The sequence below is a fragment of the Bufo bufo genome, chromosome 6 (genome assembly GCF_905171765.1).
Source record: "Bufo bufo chromosome 6, aBufBuf1.1, whole genome shotgun sequence".
NCBI classification, from domain to species: Eukaryota; Metazoa; Chordata; class Amphibia; order Anura; family Bufonidae; genus Bufo; species Bufo bufo.
In genome coordinates this window covers 248,104,180-248,123,284 of record NC_053394.1, presented here as the reverse complement: position 1 = coordinate 248,123,284, position 19,105 = coordinate 248,104,180, and the positions used below count along the sequence as shown (strand labels likewise).

Below are 19,105 nucleotides of genomic sequence, written 5' to 3'. Positions count from 1 at the left end.
TCAGCGAATACCTTGGGGTGTCTTCTTTCCAAAATGGGGTCAATTGTGGGGTAGTTATACTGCCATGGGATTCTAGGGGCCCTAATGTGTGGTAAGTAGTTTGAAATCAAAATCTGTAAAAATTGGCCGGTGAAATCCTAAAGGTGCTCTTTGGAATGTGGCCCCCTTTGCCCACCTAGGCTGCAAAAAAGTGTCACACATGTGGTATCTCCGTACTCAGGAGAAGTTGGCAATGTGTTTTGGGGTGTCATTTTACATATACCCATGCTGGGTGAGAGAAATATCTCTGCAAAAGACAACTTTTCCCATTTTTTTATACAAAGTTGGCATTTGACCAAGATATTTATCTCACCCAGCATGGGTATATGTAAAATGACACCCCAAAACACATTCCCCAACTTCTCCTGTGTACGGTGATACCACACGTGTGACACTTTTTTGCAGCCTAGATGTGCAAAGGTGCCCAAATTCCTTTTAGGAGGGCATTTTTAGACATTTGGATCCCAAACTTCTTCTCACGCTTTAGGGCCCCTAAAAAGCCAGGGCAGTATAAATACCCCACATGTGACCCCATTTTGGAAAGAAGACACCCCAAGGTATTCAATGAGGGGCATGGCGAGTTCATCGAAAAAAAAAATTTGGGCACAAGTTAGCGGAAATAGATTTTTTTTTTTTTTCTCACAAAGTCTCCCTTTCCGCTAACTTGATACAAAAATTTCAATCTTTCATGGACTCAATATGCCCCTCAGCGAATACCTTGGGGTGTCTTCTTTCCAAAATGGTGTTATTTGTGGGGTGTTTGTACTGCTCTGGCATTTGAGGGTCTCCACAATCATTACATGTATGGCCAGCATTAGGAGTTTCTGCTATTCTCCTTATATTGAGCATATGGGTAATGAGATTTTTTTTTTCCGTTCAGCCTCTGGGCTGAAAGAAAAAATGAACGGCACAGATTTCTTCATTCGCATCGATCAATGTGGATGAAAAAATCTCTGCCAAAAAAAAAAAGGAGGGGAAAGGCGTCTGCCAGGACATAGGAGCTCCGCCCAACATCCATACCCACTTAGCCCGTATGCCCTGGCAAACAAGATTTATCCATTCACATCAATCGATGTGGATGAATAAATCATTGCCGGGATTTTTTTATTTTTTTTATATATACAAAGTGTTTGCCAAAGCATATGAACACCGCCGCCTCCTCAGCTCATATGCCTCGGCAAACGTATCTTTTACTGCAGAGGAGAAATCTCGTCTTGCAGCGCCGCATACACCAACTTGTGTGTAATCTGACAGCAGCGCAATGCTTCTGTCAGAATGCACATCAGTGCTGCAGCTAGTCGATCGGTTGGTCCACCTGGAAGGTAAAAAAAACAAAACAAAAAAGAAAAAACCAGGCCGCAACGCAATCAATTTTATTAACTTTATAATAACTTTTGAACAGAACATATAAACTTTTTTTTAACCTTTTGAACTGAAAGTTAACTTTTTTGCTTACTGGTGTTTTTTTTTTTTTTTTTTTTTTTTACCTTTATAGGACAAACTTTTCCTTCCCCATGGGAGAATGTGCAAAGCGCAAATCGCCCAAAGATGTGGCGAAGTACATTATGCACTTTATCCCAGGTGAAAGGAGAGGTTTGCAGTAGCTGTGAGTGTAAGGGCCCTAATAGCCCTGTGTGCCTGTCCTGTGAGATGCAATCCCTATGCTAAGTGTACCTGTGTGTGGTACTTCCGGAAACACTCTCCAAAGCATAGGGCAGGGTGGTCAGGACAGTCAGGACAGAAATAGCGGGTGTCACGCCTTATTCCACTCCTGCTACAGACACGACATCTTTTTCGGGGTGATGGTTGGGTTGAGGTACCAGGAACGACACTGGGGAAATGTCGCTCGTGTAGACGGCTAACTACACTGGTGGATGGGGCCAAGGAACCTCCTGGATACAGGAGGTTCGCGATGATCTCTTCCTGAAATTTGAGGAAGGATCCCGTTCTCCCAGCCTTACTGTAGAGAACAAAACTATTGTACATCGCCAATTGAATCAAATATACAGACACCTTCTTATACCAGTGTCTGGTGCGTCGGGAAACTAAATAGGGAGCCAACATCTGGTCATTGAAGTCCACCCCTCCCATGAGCGCATTATAGTCGTGGACTGAGAGGGGCTTTTCAATGACACGGGTTGCCCTTTCAATTTGTATTGTCGTGTCTGCGTGAATGGAGGAGAGCATGTAAACGTCACGCTTGTCTCTCCATTTCACCGCGAGCAGTTCTTCGTTACACAAGGCAGCCCTCTCCTCCCTTGCAAGACGGATGGTAACGAGCTGTTGGGGGAAGCCCACGCGACTAGGTCGCACGGTGCCACAGCAGCCAATCTGTTCTAGGAACAAATGCCTGAAGAGGGGCACACTTGTGTAAAAATTGTCCACATAAAGATGGTACCCCTTGCCAAATAAGGGTGACACCAAGTCCCAGACTGTCTTCCCACTGCTCCCCAGGTAGTCAGGGCAACCGACCGGCTCCAGGGTCTGATCTTTTCCCTCATAGATCCGAAATTTGTGCGTATAGCCTGTGGCCCTTTCACAGAGCTTATACAATTTGACCCCATACCGGGCACGCTTGCTTGGGATGTATTGTTTGAAGCCAAGGCACCCGGTAAAATGTATTAGGGACTCGTCTACGCAGATGTTTTGCTCGGGGGTATACAAATCTGCAAATTTCTGGTTGAAGTGGTCTATGAGGGGCCGAATTTTGTGGAGCCGGTCAAAAGCTGGGTGGCATCTGGGACGGGAGGTGCTGTTGTCGCTAAAATGCAGGAAACGCAGGATGGTCTCAAAACGTGCCCTGGACATAGCAGCAGAGAACATGGGCATGTGATGAATCGGGTTCGTGGACCAATATGACCGCAATTCATGCTTTTTGGTTAGACCCATGTTCAGGAGAAGGCCCAGAAAAATTTTGATTTTGGAAACTTGGACTGGTTTCCACCGGAAAGGCTGGGCATAATAGCTTCCCGGGTTGGTGGATATAAATTGAGTGGCATACCGGTTTGTCTCTGCCACGACTAAGTCCAAGAGCTCCGCAGTCAAGAACAGCTCAAAAAATCCCACGGCCGAACCGATCTGAGCTGTCTCAACCCGAACTCCAGACTGGGCGGTGAAAGGGGGAACTACAGGTGCGGCTGAAGTTGGTGACTGCCAATCAGGGTTTGCCAGCACCTCAGGGACTCTAGGGGCTCTACGGTCCTGTCTTTGCGGTGGCTGCGACGGGGTAACTATTGCACGTGCCACCGTACCAGCTTCAACTGCCCTTCTGGTGCTCGCCACTTCACCATGTTGTACGGCAGTGCTGGTACTAGGTCCAGGGAGGGCTGCGCTGCTGGTGTATGCCTCACCACGTGATCCGACAGCGCCAGCCCCACTCTGCTGCCCTTGAAACAGATACTGCACAACCTGTGGTCTAGCGACACGGGGCCGGGTACGCCTGGTGCTATCAGGGACCTCAACCTCCTCGTCCGAACTTTGGGTCAGACTGCCACTGCTCTCTACAGGTTCATATTCTGACTCGCTAGATTCGTCAGATGAAGGTTCCCATTCCTCATCCGACTGGGTCAGAAGCCTGTAGGCCTCTTCAGAAGAATACCCCCTGTTTGACATTTGGACTACTAAATTTAGGGGTATTCCCTGAGACTACCCAAGAAAAAAAGCAAGCCTGTCTTACAAAGGGGAGGCTAGCGAAGTACCGGAGGCCGCTGCGATTGATAAAAAATATCAAAACTGATTTTTTTATCGCCGCAGTGCTTGGAAAGTGATTGTGCCGTGATCAAAAAATATATTTTTTGTCACTGCGGCGGTGCGGGCGTGGGTGAACGATACGTGTGGGCGACCGATCAGGCCTGATCGGGCAAACACTGCGTTTTGGGTGGAGGGCGAGCTAAGGTGACACTAATACAATTATAGATCTGACTGTGATCAGTTTTGATCACTTACAGATACTATAAAAGTACAAATGCTGATTAGCGATACGCTAATCAGCGAATCAGTGACTGCGGTGCGGTGGGCTGGGTGCTAACTGACGCTAAACTACCTAACCAAGGGGCCTAAACTATCCTAAAACCTATCAGTCAATACCAGTGAAAAAAAAGTGACAGTTTACACTGATCACTTTTTTCCTTTCACTAGGTGATTGACAGGGGGGATCAAGGGGTGATCAAGGGGTTAATTCGGGTGATGGGGGTGATCTGGGGCTAAGGTGTAGTGTTTGGTGCTACTCACTGTGATGTCTGCTCCTCTGCTGGAACCAACCGACGAAAAGGACCAGCAGAGGAGCAGACAAGCCATTTAACACATCATATTTACAAATATGATGTGTTATCTGGCTTTTCATTCGATTTTTTAAAAATCATCAGCTTGCCAGTGACGATCATTGGCTGGCAAGCTGATGACCCGACCCCCCTCTAACTTTTGCCGGCCCGCGATGCGCAGGCGCGGGCCCGCTTTGAGCGAAATCTCGCGTCTCGCGAGATGACGCGTATATGAGTGACACTGTGGTGTGCTGTATGCTGTGGGGTGCTGTATACTGTGGGGTGCTATACTGCTCTACTGTTTACTGTGGGGTGCTGTATACTGTGGGGTGCTGTATACCGTTGGGTTGCTGTATACTGTGGGGTGCTATACTGCTCTACTGTATATGGTGGGGTGCTGTATACGGTGCAGTGCTGTATACTGTGGGGGGCTGTATACTGTGGGGTGCTATACTGCTCTACTGTATACTGTGAGGTGCTGTATACCGTTCGGTTGCTGTATACTGTGGGGTGCTCTACTGCTTTACTGTATACCTGGGGTGCTGTATACTGTGGGGTGCAGTATGCTGTGGGGTGCTGTATACTGTGGGGTGCTATACTGCTCTACTGTTTACTGTGGGGTGCTGTATACTGTGGGGTGCTGTATACCGTTGGGTTGCTGTATACTGTGGGGTGCTATACTGCTCTACTGTATATGGTGGGCTGCTGTATATGGTGCGGTGATGTATACTGTGGGGGGCTGTATACTGTGGGGTGCTATACTGTTCTACTGTATACTGTGAGGTGCTGTATACCGTTGGGTTGCTGTATACTGTGGGGTGCTATACTGCTTTACTGTATACCTGGGGTGCTGTATACTGTGGGGTGCTGTATGCTGTGGGGTGCTGTATACTGTGGGGTGCTATACTGCTCTACTGTTTACTGTGGGGTGCTGTATACTGTGGGGTGCTGTATACCGTTGGGTTGCTGTATACTGTGGGGTGCTATACTGCTCTACTGTATATGGTGGGGTGCTGTATACGGTGCAGTGCTGTATACTGTGGGGGGCTGTATACTGTGGGGTGCTATACTGCTCTACTGTATACTGTGAGGTGCTGTATACCGTTCGGTTGCTGTATACTGTGGGGTGCTCTACTGCTTTACTGTATACCTGGGGTGCTGTATACTGTGGGGTGCAGTATGCTGTGGGGTGCTGTATACTGTGGGGTGCTATACTGCTCTACTGTTTACTGTGGGGTGCTGTATACTGTGGGGTGCTGTATACCGTTGGGTTGCTGTATACTGTGGGGTGCTATACTGCTCTACTGTATATGGTGGGCTGCTGTATATGGTGCGGTGATGTATACTGTGGGGGGCTGTATACTGTGGGGTGCTATACTGTTCTACTGTATACTGTGAGGTGCTGTATACCGTTGGGTTGCTGTATACTGTGGGGTGCTATACTGCTTTACTGTATACCTGGGGTGCTGTATACTGTGGGGTGCTGTATGCTGTGGGGTGCTGTATACTGTGGGGTGCTATACTGCTCTACTGTTTACTGTGGGGTGCTGTATATTGTGGCCCAGAGCACTGATCCTGAGCCGCTGGAGTCTTCAGAACTGGAAGTATTTACAGTCATTCACTGTACTCTACCAGGTGTGTGGATTTTTTTTGTGTGTGTTGTGGTGGAGGGCGTGATTGCATGCTAGGGTGTGGGAAGGCGGGATCCAGGGGGCCCAAGTAAATTTTTGCCCAGGGTCCAATCAATATTAAAGACGACCCTGATTTATGACACTCGCTGGCCTACTCATACTGCTGCCAACTCCAGACTCTGTCATTGTGCCACTTGGTGGCCTCCTCATACTGCTACCACCTCTACACTTCACGACTGCCGCAACCTCCAAATCCTGTTATTGGGCCACTCTGTGGTCTCCTCATGCTGTTCCCACCCTCCCCACTTCATGACTGGGCCACTATTTTGCCTTTCGGCCTGGCTGACATCATCATTTGTTTGTTCCTTCTTCTGGTCTGTCAGAAGGAAGGAAAAATGAGACGCACAACGGATCCTGTCTGTGTAGCAGCTGTAAGGCCTGTATGGTCCAATCAGAATTGGCTTATCATTTGGTAGCCAAAGGCAGGAGTGGGTACAAAACACAGAAGACATATAAATATTCCATTCACGTGTCATCTCTGTTTTGGATCCAGTCCTGTTTTTTGGGGCATTAGCAATACTGATGGATTACTGACCAAATGCTGATCGAGTGAAGGCAGATGCTCCACAGACAGGATCTGTTTTTTGTGGGTTATTGTTCTGATGGATCAAAGGAAGGGTAAAATAATCAGTGACGTCCACACACACTTACTGCTGACACCCTCTCCACTCTGTCGGGGGCTCTACTTGTTTAAGCATTTAATAGAACAAGTTCTGTTTACATCTATGTGGAATCACCTGGCGACAGTGTAAAAGGAGTGCGCTTCTTCTTGGCGCTTACATCAACCTGTAAGAGTTCATACTTGAGTTATTTGGTCAATTTTGGCACCGTGACTGCCCAAATAAGTGAAGTGTGCAGTGATTCTAAGAGCGACGCCTGTCATCTGCATGTCATATGGACTCACAGTATTATTTCACTACCCCAGCAGACTCCCTATGCGTGTTACTGCATGGCACAGTATTCTACACCCCTATAAAGGCTCTCTGCAGCCCTGAAATAGCATTTTTTAACGGTCATCAATAGTAAAAACTGGTCATCAATAGTAAAAGCCTGGAAAACCTATTTAAAACCCAAGCTGCAGCATTAGAAGGCTGTAGAACTTTTCCTTGTATATACAGTACAGACCAAAAGTTAGGACACACCTTCTCATTCAAAGAGTTTTCTTTATTTTCATGACTATGAAAATTGTAGATTCACACTGAAGGCATCAAAACTATGAATTAACACATGTGGAATTATATAAATAACAAACAAATGTGAAACAACTGAAAATATGTCATATTCTAGGTTCTTCAAAGTAGCCACCTTTTGCTTTGATTACTGCTTTGCACACTCTTGGCATTCTCTTGATGAGCTTTAAGAGGTAGTCCCCTGAAATGGTTTTCACTTCACAGGTGTACCCTGTCAGGTTTAATAAGTGGGATTTCTTGCCTTATAAATGGGGTTGGGACCATCAGTTGCGTTGAGGAGAAGTCAGGTGGATACACAGCTGATAGTCCTACTGTATAGACTGTTAGAATTTGCATTATGGCAAGAAAAAAGCAGCTAAGTAAAGAAAAACGAGTGGCCATGATTACTTTAAGAATTGAAGGTCAGTCAGTCAGCTGAAAAATTGGGAAAACTTTGAAAGTAAGGGCTATTTGACCATGAAGGAGAGTGATGGGGTGCTGCGCCAGATGACCTGGCCTCCACAGTCACCGGACCTGAACCCAATCGAGATGGTTTGGGGTGAGCTGGACCGCAGAGTGAAGGCAAAAGGGCCAACAAGTGCTAAGCATCTCTGGGAACTCCTTCAAGACTGTTGGAAGACCATTTTAGGGGACTACCTCTTGAAGCTCATCAAGAGAATGCCAAGAGTGTGCAAAGCAGTAATCAAAGCAAAAGGTGGCTACTTTGAAGAACCTAGAATATGACATATTTTCAGTTGTTTCACACTTGTTTGTTATGTATATAATTCCACATGTGTTAATTCATAGTTTTGATGCCTTCATAGTCATGAAAATAAAGAAAACTCTTTGAATGAGAAGGTGTGTCCAAACTTTTGGTCTGTACTGTAGTATAAGTTGTATTTTCATAAATCCGGAATCCCCTTTTAACTGTGTAAATGAACTTCTCTCAGCTTATAATGTACTATATTATATCAAAATCGTCTTGCAGCTCCTTCAAACAGGAAATTTACAATGCGGTCCCCAGACCAAAATAGCACGTGTACCAGTCTCAGATTGTTAATTCTAGTTTTTTGCCTTTCGTCTCATTACCTTGGAACATTTTGGATAATATTATTATTTTTTTTATCTCCAGGTTGCACGTACATGCATAGATCATTATAGAACTGACATAGTGAAATAAATCAACCATGCCTTAAGCCTAGACTTTTGTCAGCACCATGGATAGGGATTCGAAAAGGTTTCTATGCGCTTGACATTTTTGGATGATGATCCTATAGAATATTCCATCTGGAGATCATTATATACCTGTACAGGTTGTCTAGTAACCTACTATCTCACAATATAATAGTGAGGTTATAGGTTTATTTTAATAGGTCTCAATCAACATTAGGGTTACTTTAGGGAAACAGAATTCTGCTAGTTTTTTGTTCTCATGCTTATTAATAACTACCATGTCCTGTGTGTTTTAGGCCTTCAACGACCTGCTGTTGATGCTTTTGGAAAAGAAATATCAAAATTAATTTTGAAGACACCAAGCAGCTTCCCAAATATACCAGTGTCTCTGAAGAAAATGTTATGCACAAAATTAGGTAAATTTGTTTATCCATGACTATATAAAGAATGCTTAGGCATTGCCAAATAAATATGTTGTGATACTATAACTATGCTATTAAAATAAAATATAAAGCAGCCAGAACTTTAAAAAAATGGGGTTGTCTACAGACACAGGATATCTATAAAGACTTACATGCATGTTAGCCATATGGATGAAAATTAAGATTGCAAAACTGTTATTGAACTCAATATGGACGTTTCATTTGGCAGAAAACAAAGTGCAGTTATATTGGCATAGGATAATGAACATACTGCATGCTGCATCATAAACTGTCACAATAAAGGGGGACACTTGTCAACCTCAGCAAGTCAGAAAACTGGAGTCAGAAAGTCTCAAAGTTTGGTGCATGACACAGGACTTTTTGGGGGTTTTGCACCCAGCTTGAAACTTTTTCAAAAAGTGGGTAAAGCAAGACAGGGAGTGGACAGTATGGCCTGGGCATGGCTGGCTCAACTCATGTATTATAATCTATGCCAGGAAACTGGCATACATTATACCTGAAATCTACACCATCCTCTTGCTAGTATAGATTTCATCTCTGATGCATGGATCGGCACAGATGCACCAAAATTATTGAGACCTACACCTCTTAAATAAGCGCTTCTGGATTGTTATTTTTTTGCAGATATAGTGCAGGATAGGCCATTATTAAAGAATATTAAATTATTAAAGAATATGTGTTTGCCTTGTGTTACTTACCTGTTATTCCTTAAATATGGCTTTCCTAATGAATTCTACATTTCCCATCATGCCTGATGTCCTGGGTAAGGGCAGCCATGACAGATCAGCGACACATAATTGCTGTCCCCTCACACCGTAGGGTCTCCATGTATTCTTTTGTGACGCAGCTTGAGCCTGTCTCCCCTCTCTGGACTGTCATCTCTATATTCCCTGTCAGCTGTTGCAGGAGTCAGGAAGATCAGCTAAATTTAATGGAACTATGGAGAATATAAATGTATTCACTCATGTGGACGCAACGTTTTGGCTCATTTTTAGAGCCTTTCTCAAGCCCTTCAGCAGAATACATGGATATACTTAGGAACATGGAGGGTGAGGAGGGGAGGGGCTTGAGATCTGCCAGGAGGGATCAGATTAGTGATGATGTCATCCTGTAGTTCACACAGAGAGACTGTTGAGAGTCTGAACACTTATGTCTACAAATTAGAGCAAGCTCTAGGCTAGTAGTCACACTTGAAATGACATGACCAAGTTTCCATAATGAAAAGGTTCCAAATTTATATATGCAGGGGACTTAAAGTGGTTCTCCAGGAATTAATAAAATAACATTACTGAAAATACCTAAATGTTGCTTTATTATAAACACTTTGCTTTTATGATTTATAATGGCCTGTTTTCTCTAGGGGGCGATCATCGGGGGAAATAAAATGACCGCTGCTCTACTAGCACACACAAAACCTGTCGTAATAACATAGCTGGAATGGGATACTGCAAACCTTACATATAGATGATAAGAATTCAACTGTGTGTGGTAAGAAAGCAATGTGAAAGGACAAACAAGGCAGTGTGCTGTGGGCTGTGGTAATGTAGCATAGTGCATACAGTGGCGTAACTACCGGGGAAGCGGCTGCTTGGGGGCCCGGCGCCCCGGCAGCGTGTGTGACAGTTTATTTTCAAGTTAGTTAAATATGATCGATTCTTGTCTTAATGTTTTTCAATCAGCAGCAAGGCAGCTCTTATGGCCGTGTGGTTAGGTGCTTTGCCTCTGATATAGAAGGTCGTGGGTTCAAATCCCAGCAGAAACTTTTCTGAAATACAAGAACTGACTCCATATATAGACATACAGGGCACTGTGCATACAAGCATCAGCCACATCCTCCACCCGTGCTCCGCTCTGTACTTTCACTTTACTCCATTACTGCACACTGCTGATACCTTATCAGCTGTGTGTAAGATCATAATTCATGACGTAGTAGTTAAGAGGGCCGAGAAAGCTCTTTAGCTAACTGCATTGAAGCTTTGAAGTATCCCATCCCAGCTATGTTATTAGGACGGATTTTGTGTGTGCTAGTAGAAAAGAGGCCATTTTATTTCCCCTGATGATTGCCCACTAGAGAAAGAAAGTCATTGTAAATTATGGAAATCTATTTTTGGAAAGTATTTATAATAAAGTAATATTTAGGTATTTTCAGTAATTTTATCTTATTAATTCCTGGAGAATCCCTTTAAGGTGTAACAAATGACAATGCTAGAATACTGGTGGTGAGTTCTCAATATATGTAAAAAGAAAAAAAAAGCTGAAGTGCTTCTTTAAGCCAGGAGAGGTAAAATATATAAAACTGGCAGTCTTAATAAAGGTCCCACGTAGTTCATAAAGCTCAAAGATAGGCAGAAAAAAAGTCGAAACTCCTGGTCCAGAAACTTGATCACTTTCTATCTCTATGGTTTTACTGGTTGATATTACTAAGACCACAGTATTTGTTTGACAATGTTTATCAGTTTTAATGCCAAAAGTAGAACTTAAACATAGATGGAATAGAAACATTTGTATTTCATCTAGTTTTTTTTTTAATCCAATACTGATCTTGACTTAAAAAATGCTGACATGTGAATAAGGTGCTAAGTGTTGGTTTACATCTGCTTTTCGATATCCGTCAGACGGTTCCAGCAGAGGAACAGCCTGCCAGAGTTCCCCATATCTGGCATAGCCGGATAATGCCGTGAACCGCTGGATTCCCTTTAACTATAATGGTATCTGACAGGAATTTGGACGGCTTCCAGCATCATTGCCAGCTTTTATGTGGACAAATAGTCCTTCATGGATGAATTTTTGTCTGGCCAAAAGCAGGCATTTCTGCCAGAAAGCGGTCAGATCCCCAACCTGTCAAGAGAAAGGCTAACTTGCAAGTGAACTAGAAGATGCAGTTGCGTCCATCAAGTAGCTTTAAGTGTTATTAAGCTATATGGGAAAAATAAACTTGTATGTATGATAATTAGAAACTCACATGCTGTATTTCACAGGAATGAACTTAGCTTATGATGTCAGAGATACTACAATGCTTACTAGCCAAGAGTTGTTTTACTTTTCTCAAGTTGAGGACAAACTTCAAAAAGCAATGTGTATGCTCCAACAAGATGACTGGCAGACTGAAACACACCAGGTAGGGCCATCATCATGTAACTCATTCATTTGCACATGACTTTACATACAATCCCTTCTAAAATTCATGTTAATGATTTTTGCAGGGTAATGATGACTGGATTGTAAGCAAAACATTCCCTAGAATGGGAAAGGTATTTAGAGCTGAAGCAGTTATAGACTCATCACCAGAACATATTTATACTCAACTTTTTGAGAAACTTGACCAGATGGATCAGTGGAACCCAAACATCAGTAAAGTGCAGGTAATGAAGGTAATTATTGGTAGAAATATTTTGTAATTAATATTTTGAGTCACACAATTTTATAAATTTTTATTAAAAAAATTGGGAGCGGCAAAGTGAAAAAATTGTCAAAATGTGCATTTTTTTCCATTATGGCAGGTAAAATATTTTTAGATGGGTTGTCTCACTTCAGCAAATGGCATTTATCATGAAGACAAAGTTAATACATGGCCCTTACTAGTGTACTGTGATTGTCCACATTGCCGCCTTTGCTGGCTTGATTCATTTTTTCATCATATTATACACCGCTCGTATCAGTGGTTATGACCACCCTGCACTGCAATCCAGCAACAGCGGCCATGCTTGCACACTATAGGAAAATGCACCAGCCTGTGTGCACTCTAAAGGTCCTGGCCACTAGAGAGGTCAGTGCTTTTTCCTATACTGTGCAAGCACAGTCATTGTTGCTGGATTGCAGGGTGGTCATAACCATTGATACGAGCAGTGTATTATGTTTTTCTTTTTACTTTTTAAAACATTTTTCTACACTGCAATTTTTAGTTCATTGAGGAGACTTGAATATGAGATATTGTGATCTCTTGTACCATAGACTACAATATAATAATATTGCAGTCCATTGGATATTTACAGGCTACCTATCAGGGCATACCTCAACACGACTTGGCAGGCAGCTCACTATGATAGGTCTGTGAGCCTTCACAAGGTCCTAGGCTGTCATAGCAACTGATTGGAGCCCCACTATTTCACCATAGGGGTTCCGATCGGAGGGCAGAGAAAGCCTTCCCCTTTGGTCTAACTGCTCAGATTGACCACAGCATTTGAGGGTGCAAATGTCCGGGATCAGAGTTATTGGAGTTAGTGTTACACAGCTGGCACCCACCACATGTGGAGCAGGATCAACTGAATCCCACTCTCATTCCTGCTGTCATACTATTATGTCAGTGATGGAGTTTAGGTTAAAGAGGATCTGTCATGAGTTTTACAAATGTGTAATGATTAATTCATTGCCTTTTTTCCCCCCCTAATGTACCCACCCCTTTCCAGAGATATGTCCCCCTAGTGATGGGTCACATGCTAATTGACTATGTTTTGCAAAGGGGGCAGCAACCACATCTCTTCTCTTGAGGAGTCTACTGCATCATTTTGATGTTGTCAGAGTGCAATGACCCAGTTCCAGTGTGATCACACAAGATCTACCTTGTCGTGCAAGAGCACACTGGGACTGGCCATTTTGTTGTATGCAATGATTGGATAGCATCAGAAAGATTCTTCCTCAAGAGAAGAGATGTGTTTGTCATCCACTTGGAAACTAACAGTAAATTAGCATTGAGGGTTCCATATGTGGGGCTAGATGTTAGGAATGTGGGTGAAGGGTTTGCATCGATAAAAAAAAAAACATAATACTCAGGGAGGCAGGTGGAAATTAGGGAAGGTGCTCATTTTCTTTTGTGAAACTCATAACAGTTCCTCATGATTACCCTAACCCTAAAAATGGGAACTGCATGAGGAAAAATCTCAAAACAGACCAGTAAATTGTCACCATGTTATCAACAGGTCCTGTGATCTAAGCAGGATTCTGACATTGCCTGCTGCCTTGTAGGTTACTTTAAAAGCACCGGCTAGTTGATTAGCAGTTGCATAAAGGAACTTTTACACAGGCCCATGCAAACTGAATGGACGACAAACAATTAATAAAATTTTCATATTGTTCGTAGCACCTCCCCTGTTTACATGTGGAGATGTAGAAAATGGGAGGAATTTATCATGGGGGAATATTTGAAGTCAGTTTTGCTCACATTTATCAACTGTATTTTGTTTGACAAATTTATCTTATCCTGTCTTAACATAACACTTTTGTCTAGAAAAGATTCGCCAGTTTTCCTAATCTACCTTGCCACTGGAGTGAGATTGTGATTTTTTTTGCGACTTTTTAAAAAGTCTCAATGATAAATCTGGAATATATTTCTGTGTGTGGTGGCAGTGTCATCGAGTATCCTTTTTTCCAGATTCTTCAACAAATTGGAAAAAATACTCTATTGACAAGAGAAATCACAGCACAGATTCCTGCAAATATGGTCAGCCAGAGAGACTTTGTCAGTGTACGACACTGCTACCGAAAAGGATCATCACTGTATATTATTGGAACTGCCATTGATTCTCAATTAATGCCTCCTCAGAAGGGAATAATACGGTAGGCACATTTCCAAAAACTTGAAATATTAGAGGGGATTATTAAAGGTTTTATTCCAATTTTCTGGATTTGTTTTTGCAGAAACATTTTTAACTTTTTGTCCTTTTACGTCATGTTTGCCACTTTTGTAAAAATGAGGTGAGCCAGGGGTAGAAGGCCTATGTGCCGTGCCTACGTGACCTCACTGATTTCTTGGTGCTTGTTACACCTGAAATCAGACCTGCTAAATTGTGCCAAAATTATTAAGATTTATATAATTTGGCCACCTCACAACATTACAAACTAGATCAAGACTGGCAATAGAAAAACTAATTAATAAATTTCCCTTAGGTATTTTGAGAGTTTTTTTTACAAAAATAAAGGTTAGATTTAGCTAGTAGCCACAGACAGAAAGATTCAACGAGAAAACGATTTGCATTGCAATAAATGGAAATCTGTTAAATACTGTAATTGACACAATACATATCTCAATACTGAAATTACAAGACCAAGAAGGAATAGTCATGGAAATCATGGCATCGATAAACATGTTAATGATATATAACTAATAAAAAAAATGGGTTAAAAATATTCAAAACATCTCAGTTTATTTAGTATTGAGAATTAGAGCTATTGTTACATGGAAGGGAAGAGTGCAGCCCTGAATTCCACCCACACCTCTATCCCTGCCTAATTGCATGGCCCGTCCTAACTGACGGCGTACAACTTGGCAACGGTCCCTCGCCTGGGTACGTGCAGGGGCCTAGTGAAGAGAGTCAAGGAAGCAAGGGTCAAGGCCAGGAGGTAACGCAGTACACAGGGAGAAGGCAAAGCAAGGTCAAAAACAATCCGAAGTCAGAAGCCAAGAGGTAACGTCAAATCCAAGGAGGTAGCAAGGTCGAGGTCAAAAACTAGCTAAGGTCAAAACACAATAGGAAATCCAAATACGCAGGTGAGAGTAGAAAGACCAATCACAGGCAACCTGTGGCCAGAAGACTGCCTGTTTAAATAGCCCCTACAGGTGAGTCACGTGACGTGGTCAGCGGCGCAGCCGGTTCCTCCTCGCCTCCTGGTTGCTATGGAGACAAGGACGCCAGCCACAGCGCTGCAAAGCGGAAGCACGTTGCCGGCTCCCCGTTACCGTTACAGCTATGCTCAGAAATACACATACTTACATACCTTGGCATGCTGTCATTGGGACTAATGGTTGTCTGAGAAATGTTCTGCCACGCTGAATGCACTTTGTCATGCAAGTCATAAAGACTTGCTGCTGGCATCAACCCTTGCAATTGCTGAACAATGATGTCCCAAAAGTGCTCGATAGTTGACAAGTCCAGAGAAAATTGTAGCAGGCCATGGTAGTCAATGGAGTATATATGGTAGAGGGTTGTAGTCAATGGAGTATATTCAGACCAAGGTCTTGTTACCAGTGGGGTACCTCAGGGATCTGTTCTGGGACCCATACTGTTTAATATCTTTATCAGCGAAATTGCAGAAGGCCTCGATGGTAAGGTGTGTCTTTTTGCTGATGACACAAAGATTTGTAACAGGGTTGATGTTCCTGGAGGGATACACCAAATGGAAAAGGATTTAGGAAAACTAGAGGAATGGTCAAAAATCTGGCAAATAAAATGTAATGTTGATAAGTGCAAGATAATGCACCTGGGGCGTAAAAACCCAAGAGCAGAATATAAAATCAGTGATACAGTCCTAACCTCAGTATCTGAGGAAAGGGATTTAGGGGTCATTATTTCAGAAGACTTAAAGGTAGGCAAACAATGCCATAGAGCAGCAGGAAATGCTAGCAGAATGCCTGGGTGTATAGGGAGAGGCATTACCAGTAGAAAGAGGGAGGTGCTCATGCCGCTCTACAGAGCACTAGTGAGACCTCATTTGGAGTATTGTGCTCAGTACTGGAGACCATATCTCTGGAAGGATATTGATACTTTGGAGAGAGTTCAGAGAAGAGCTACTAAACTGGTACATGGATTGCAGGATAAAACTTACCAGGAAAGATTAAAGGACCTTAACATGTATAGCTTGGAAGAAAGACGAGACAGAGGGGATATGATAGAAACTTTCAAATACATAAAGGGAATCAACAAGGTAAAAGAGGAGAGAATATTTAAAAGAAGAAAAACTGCTACAAGAGGACATAGTTTTAAATTAGAGGGGCAAAGGTTTAAAAGTAATACCAGGAAGTATTACTTTACTGAGAGAGTAGTGGATGCATGGAATAGCCTTCCTGCAGAAGTGGTAGCTGCAAATACAGTGAAGGAGTTTAAGCATGCATGGGATAGGCATAAGGCCATCCTTCATATAAGATAGGGCCAGGGGCTATCCATAGTATTCAGTATATTGGGCAGACTAGATGGGCCAAATGGTTCTTATCTGCTGACACATTCTATGTTTCTATGTAGCAAGTTTAAGCCACGCAGGCTTCTCAAAGTAGCACAAGTTGGAGAAATGGCCTTCCCACTGGTTCCATAATCAAATTAATGTAATGTTGAGCTGAAATGAAATGAAGACTAACGGGGTCCAGCTACTGTACATTATGCCATCCCACACCATAATCCCGGGAGTTATAACCACTGAGCCACCGTGCTGCCCAAATACTAGTGGCTGACCATGCGACTGCTATGGGGCCCTGGGCAAGAGGGGGCCCAGTCTTAGTTGGGATTATCTCCTCTTCTACTGGAGGTGAAAACTTGGCCAGGATTCTAAAGGAACAACTTTTAGCAAATGAGGTAATGAGAAAAATGGCCCAAGGGTCATTGAAAAGGGTAGATCCTTGCCTGGTTTGATCCTTGCTATGGGGTTCTTATTTCTCTATCCACTGCTTGCTGTGTACCATGATACCCTTTGACAACATGAGGTCAACGGAACACCTATAGCTAGACCTATAGCCCAATGTCATGCAAATGCCTTCTGATGGTTTGTATAGACAGTGTTTGCCACTATAGCTTTAGCATGTAATTGTCCAATTTCACTTGCAGTACAGAATGGATTACTACTACACACCTTTCTTCTAATCAGACCTCTTGCTGTCATTCCAGTTTGTTGTTGTTCTCCAAACCACCAGGACATGCAACGTTGAAGAGTAATGACATCTCATTATAGGAGTGTAGCGATCTGCTGGAGTGATGAACACAGGTCTCTCACTTCAAGGGTTCGGTCCACCTCAAGTTGCAATAACTGACATGTCTTCAAATATGAGTCCCACATGATCAGATTTTTGAGGTTTCATGTGGCTAAAAAACTTTACTTTCAGTCTGGATTTTATACCTCTCCCACATGACACAGATTGGAGCTAAGAGCTTGAAAATGTGATCATCTGCTGATTTTAGTGACACCTGCTACTTCCTAGATGTGCATACCCCCATGGCTTGTCCTTCGTTGTGCTGCAATTTCTGATCACTAAAATGGGGGTCCTGTACCTCCCAGTATGAAAGGACTGGTGGTCTAGCAGGCATATTGCTGCTACATTCATGTCTGTTGAACTGACAAAGAAAAGTTGACTACAGTGCTCAGTTATCTCCGGCAGTCCTAGATTGTGGCTCTATTCATACAGGAGACACAAAAACCATCTATGTATGATTGGTGGGGGTCCCAGCAGTCAAATCCTCACAGATTTAACATATAACTTGTTGTAACCAAAATACCCATTTAAATGATTTGCCAAGTGTTTAATATTGATGACCTATCTTCAGGATATGTCAATGATCCCTGATGGGTAGGGATCTGACACCCGGCACCCCTGCAATCAGCTGTTTTAAGAGGCCGATGAACTCCAGTGAGCCCTGTGAACTCCTCGCAACCTACCAAGCTCAGCACTGTCCATTGTTATAGCAGATATTCTTGGTATTGCAGCTCAATTCCATTCACTTTAATGGGACTGAGCTGTGCCTAGGCCATATGTAATATATAAAGCTGAGTGTATGTGTGTGTGTGTGTGTGTATTTATGTATGTCCGCTAAAGGAATCCGCACCATCACATTTACAATCACGAAATTTGGCACACATGTACATCAGGTGTCCGGGAAGGTTTAAGACCAGGTTTCAGCTCTCTAGGACGTACCGTTCCTGAGATATTCCCAAAAAATGCATTAGCCAATAGAAGCTTGGTCACATGACCCTTATCAGCCAATAGAATCTCCAAGGCCGTTAGCCTCCACATACACAGTTTTACTCCAGGTTTCCATAACAACCCAGCCATTTATCTTCACTGCTGTAGGTGAGCTTTAAAGGAAATCTGTCACCAGGATAATCGCTATTGAAGTAAAGTCATGGCCTAATAGCACTTAGTACCTTATTTCAAGATGTACCTTTGTTCCAGCAATAGATATTTTTATCCTCTGAAAATTCAGTTTATTTGGTATGCAAATAAGCCAGTGAGGTGCCCAGAGGGGCATTACTCTTGCAGGAAGGGGCCCAGACACGAAGACTGCCACAACGTATCCACCCTCAAAGACGAACTTAAAACCGTGCCCCCAGGTCCCGCTAAGCCATGACCCTGGTACGGTCAGGCCACGCCCCCTCCCACTCCTCAGCCGGCAGGGATTGAAAAAATGAAGTTACTTCTGTCAGCTGCAGCGGTGGGAGGGAGGGTGACTTTCTCCCTGCAGCTCACACTCAGACAGCACAGTGCTTCTGTCTTAGAGTGAGCTGTTCAAAAGGACATGCCCCCATCCGGTTAGGCCATGCCCCCTCCCACTCCTCAGCTGACAGGGATTGAAAAAATTAAGTTAAGAAACAACTTCTAGGTCCCGCTAAGCCATGCCTCGATCTGGTTAGGCCAT

The 19,105-nt window shown here is 43.3% G+C and overlaps 1 protein-coding gene across 1 annotated transcript in view; it reads left to right on the top strand.

Moving 5' to 3' along the window:
- LOC121005641 (steroidogenic acute regulatory protein, mitochondrial-like) overlaps nt 1-19,105 on the top strand; it is a 56,894-nt gene that overhangs the window by 30,822 nt on the left and 6,967 nt on the right. The window contains exons 2-5 of the mRNA XM_040438412.1: nt 8,628-8,747; nt 11,753-11,892; nt 11,978-12,136; nt 14,143-14,327. Of these exons, the coding sequence (XP_040294346.1) occupies nt 8,628-8,747; nt 11,753-11,892; nt 11,978-12,136; nt 14,143-14,327 (604 nt within the window). The remainder of the gene's footprint in view (nt 1-8,627; nt 8,748-11,752; nt 11,893-11,977; nt 12,137-14,142; nt 14,328-19,105) is intronic.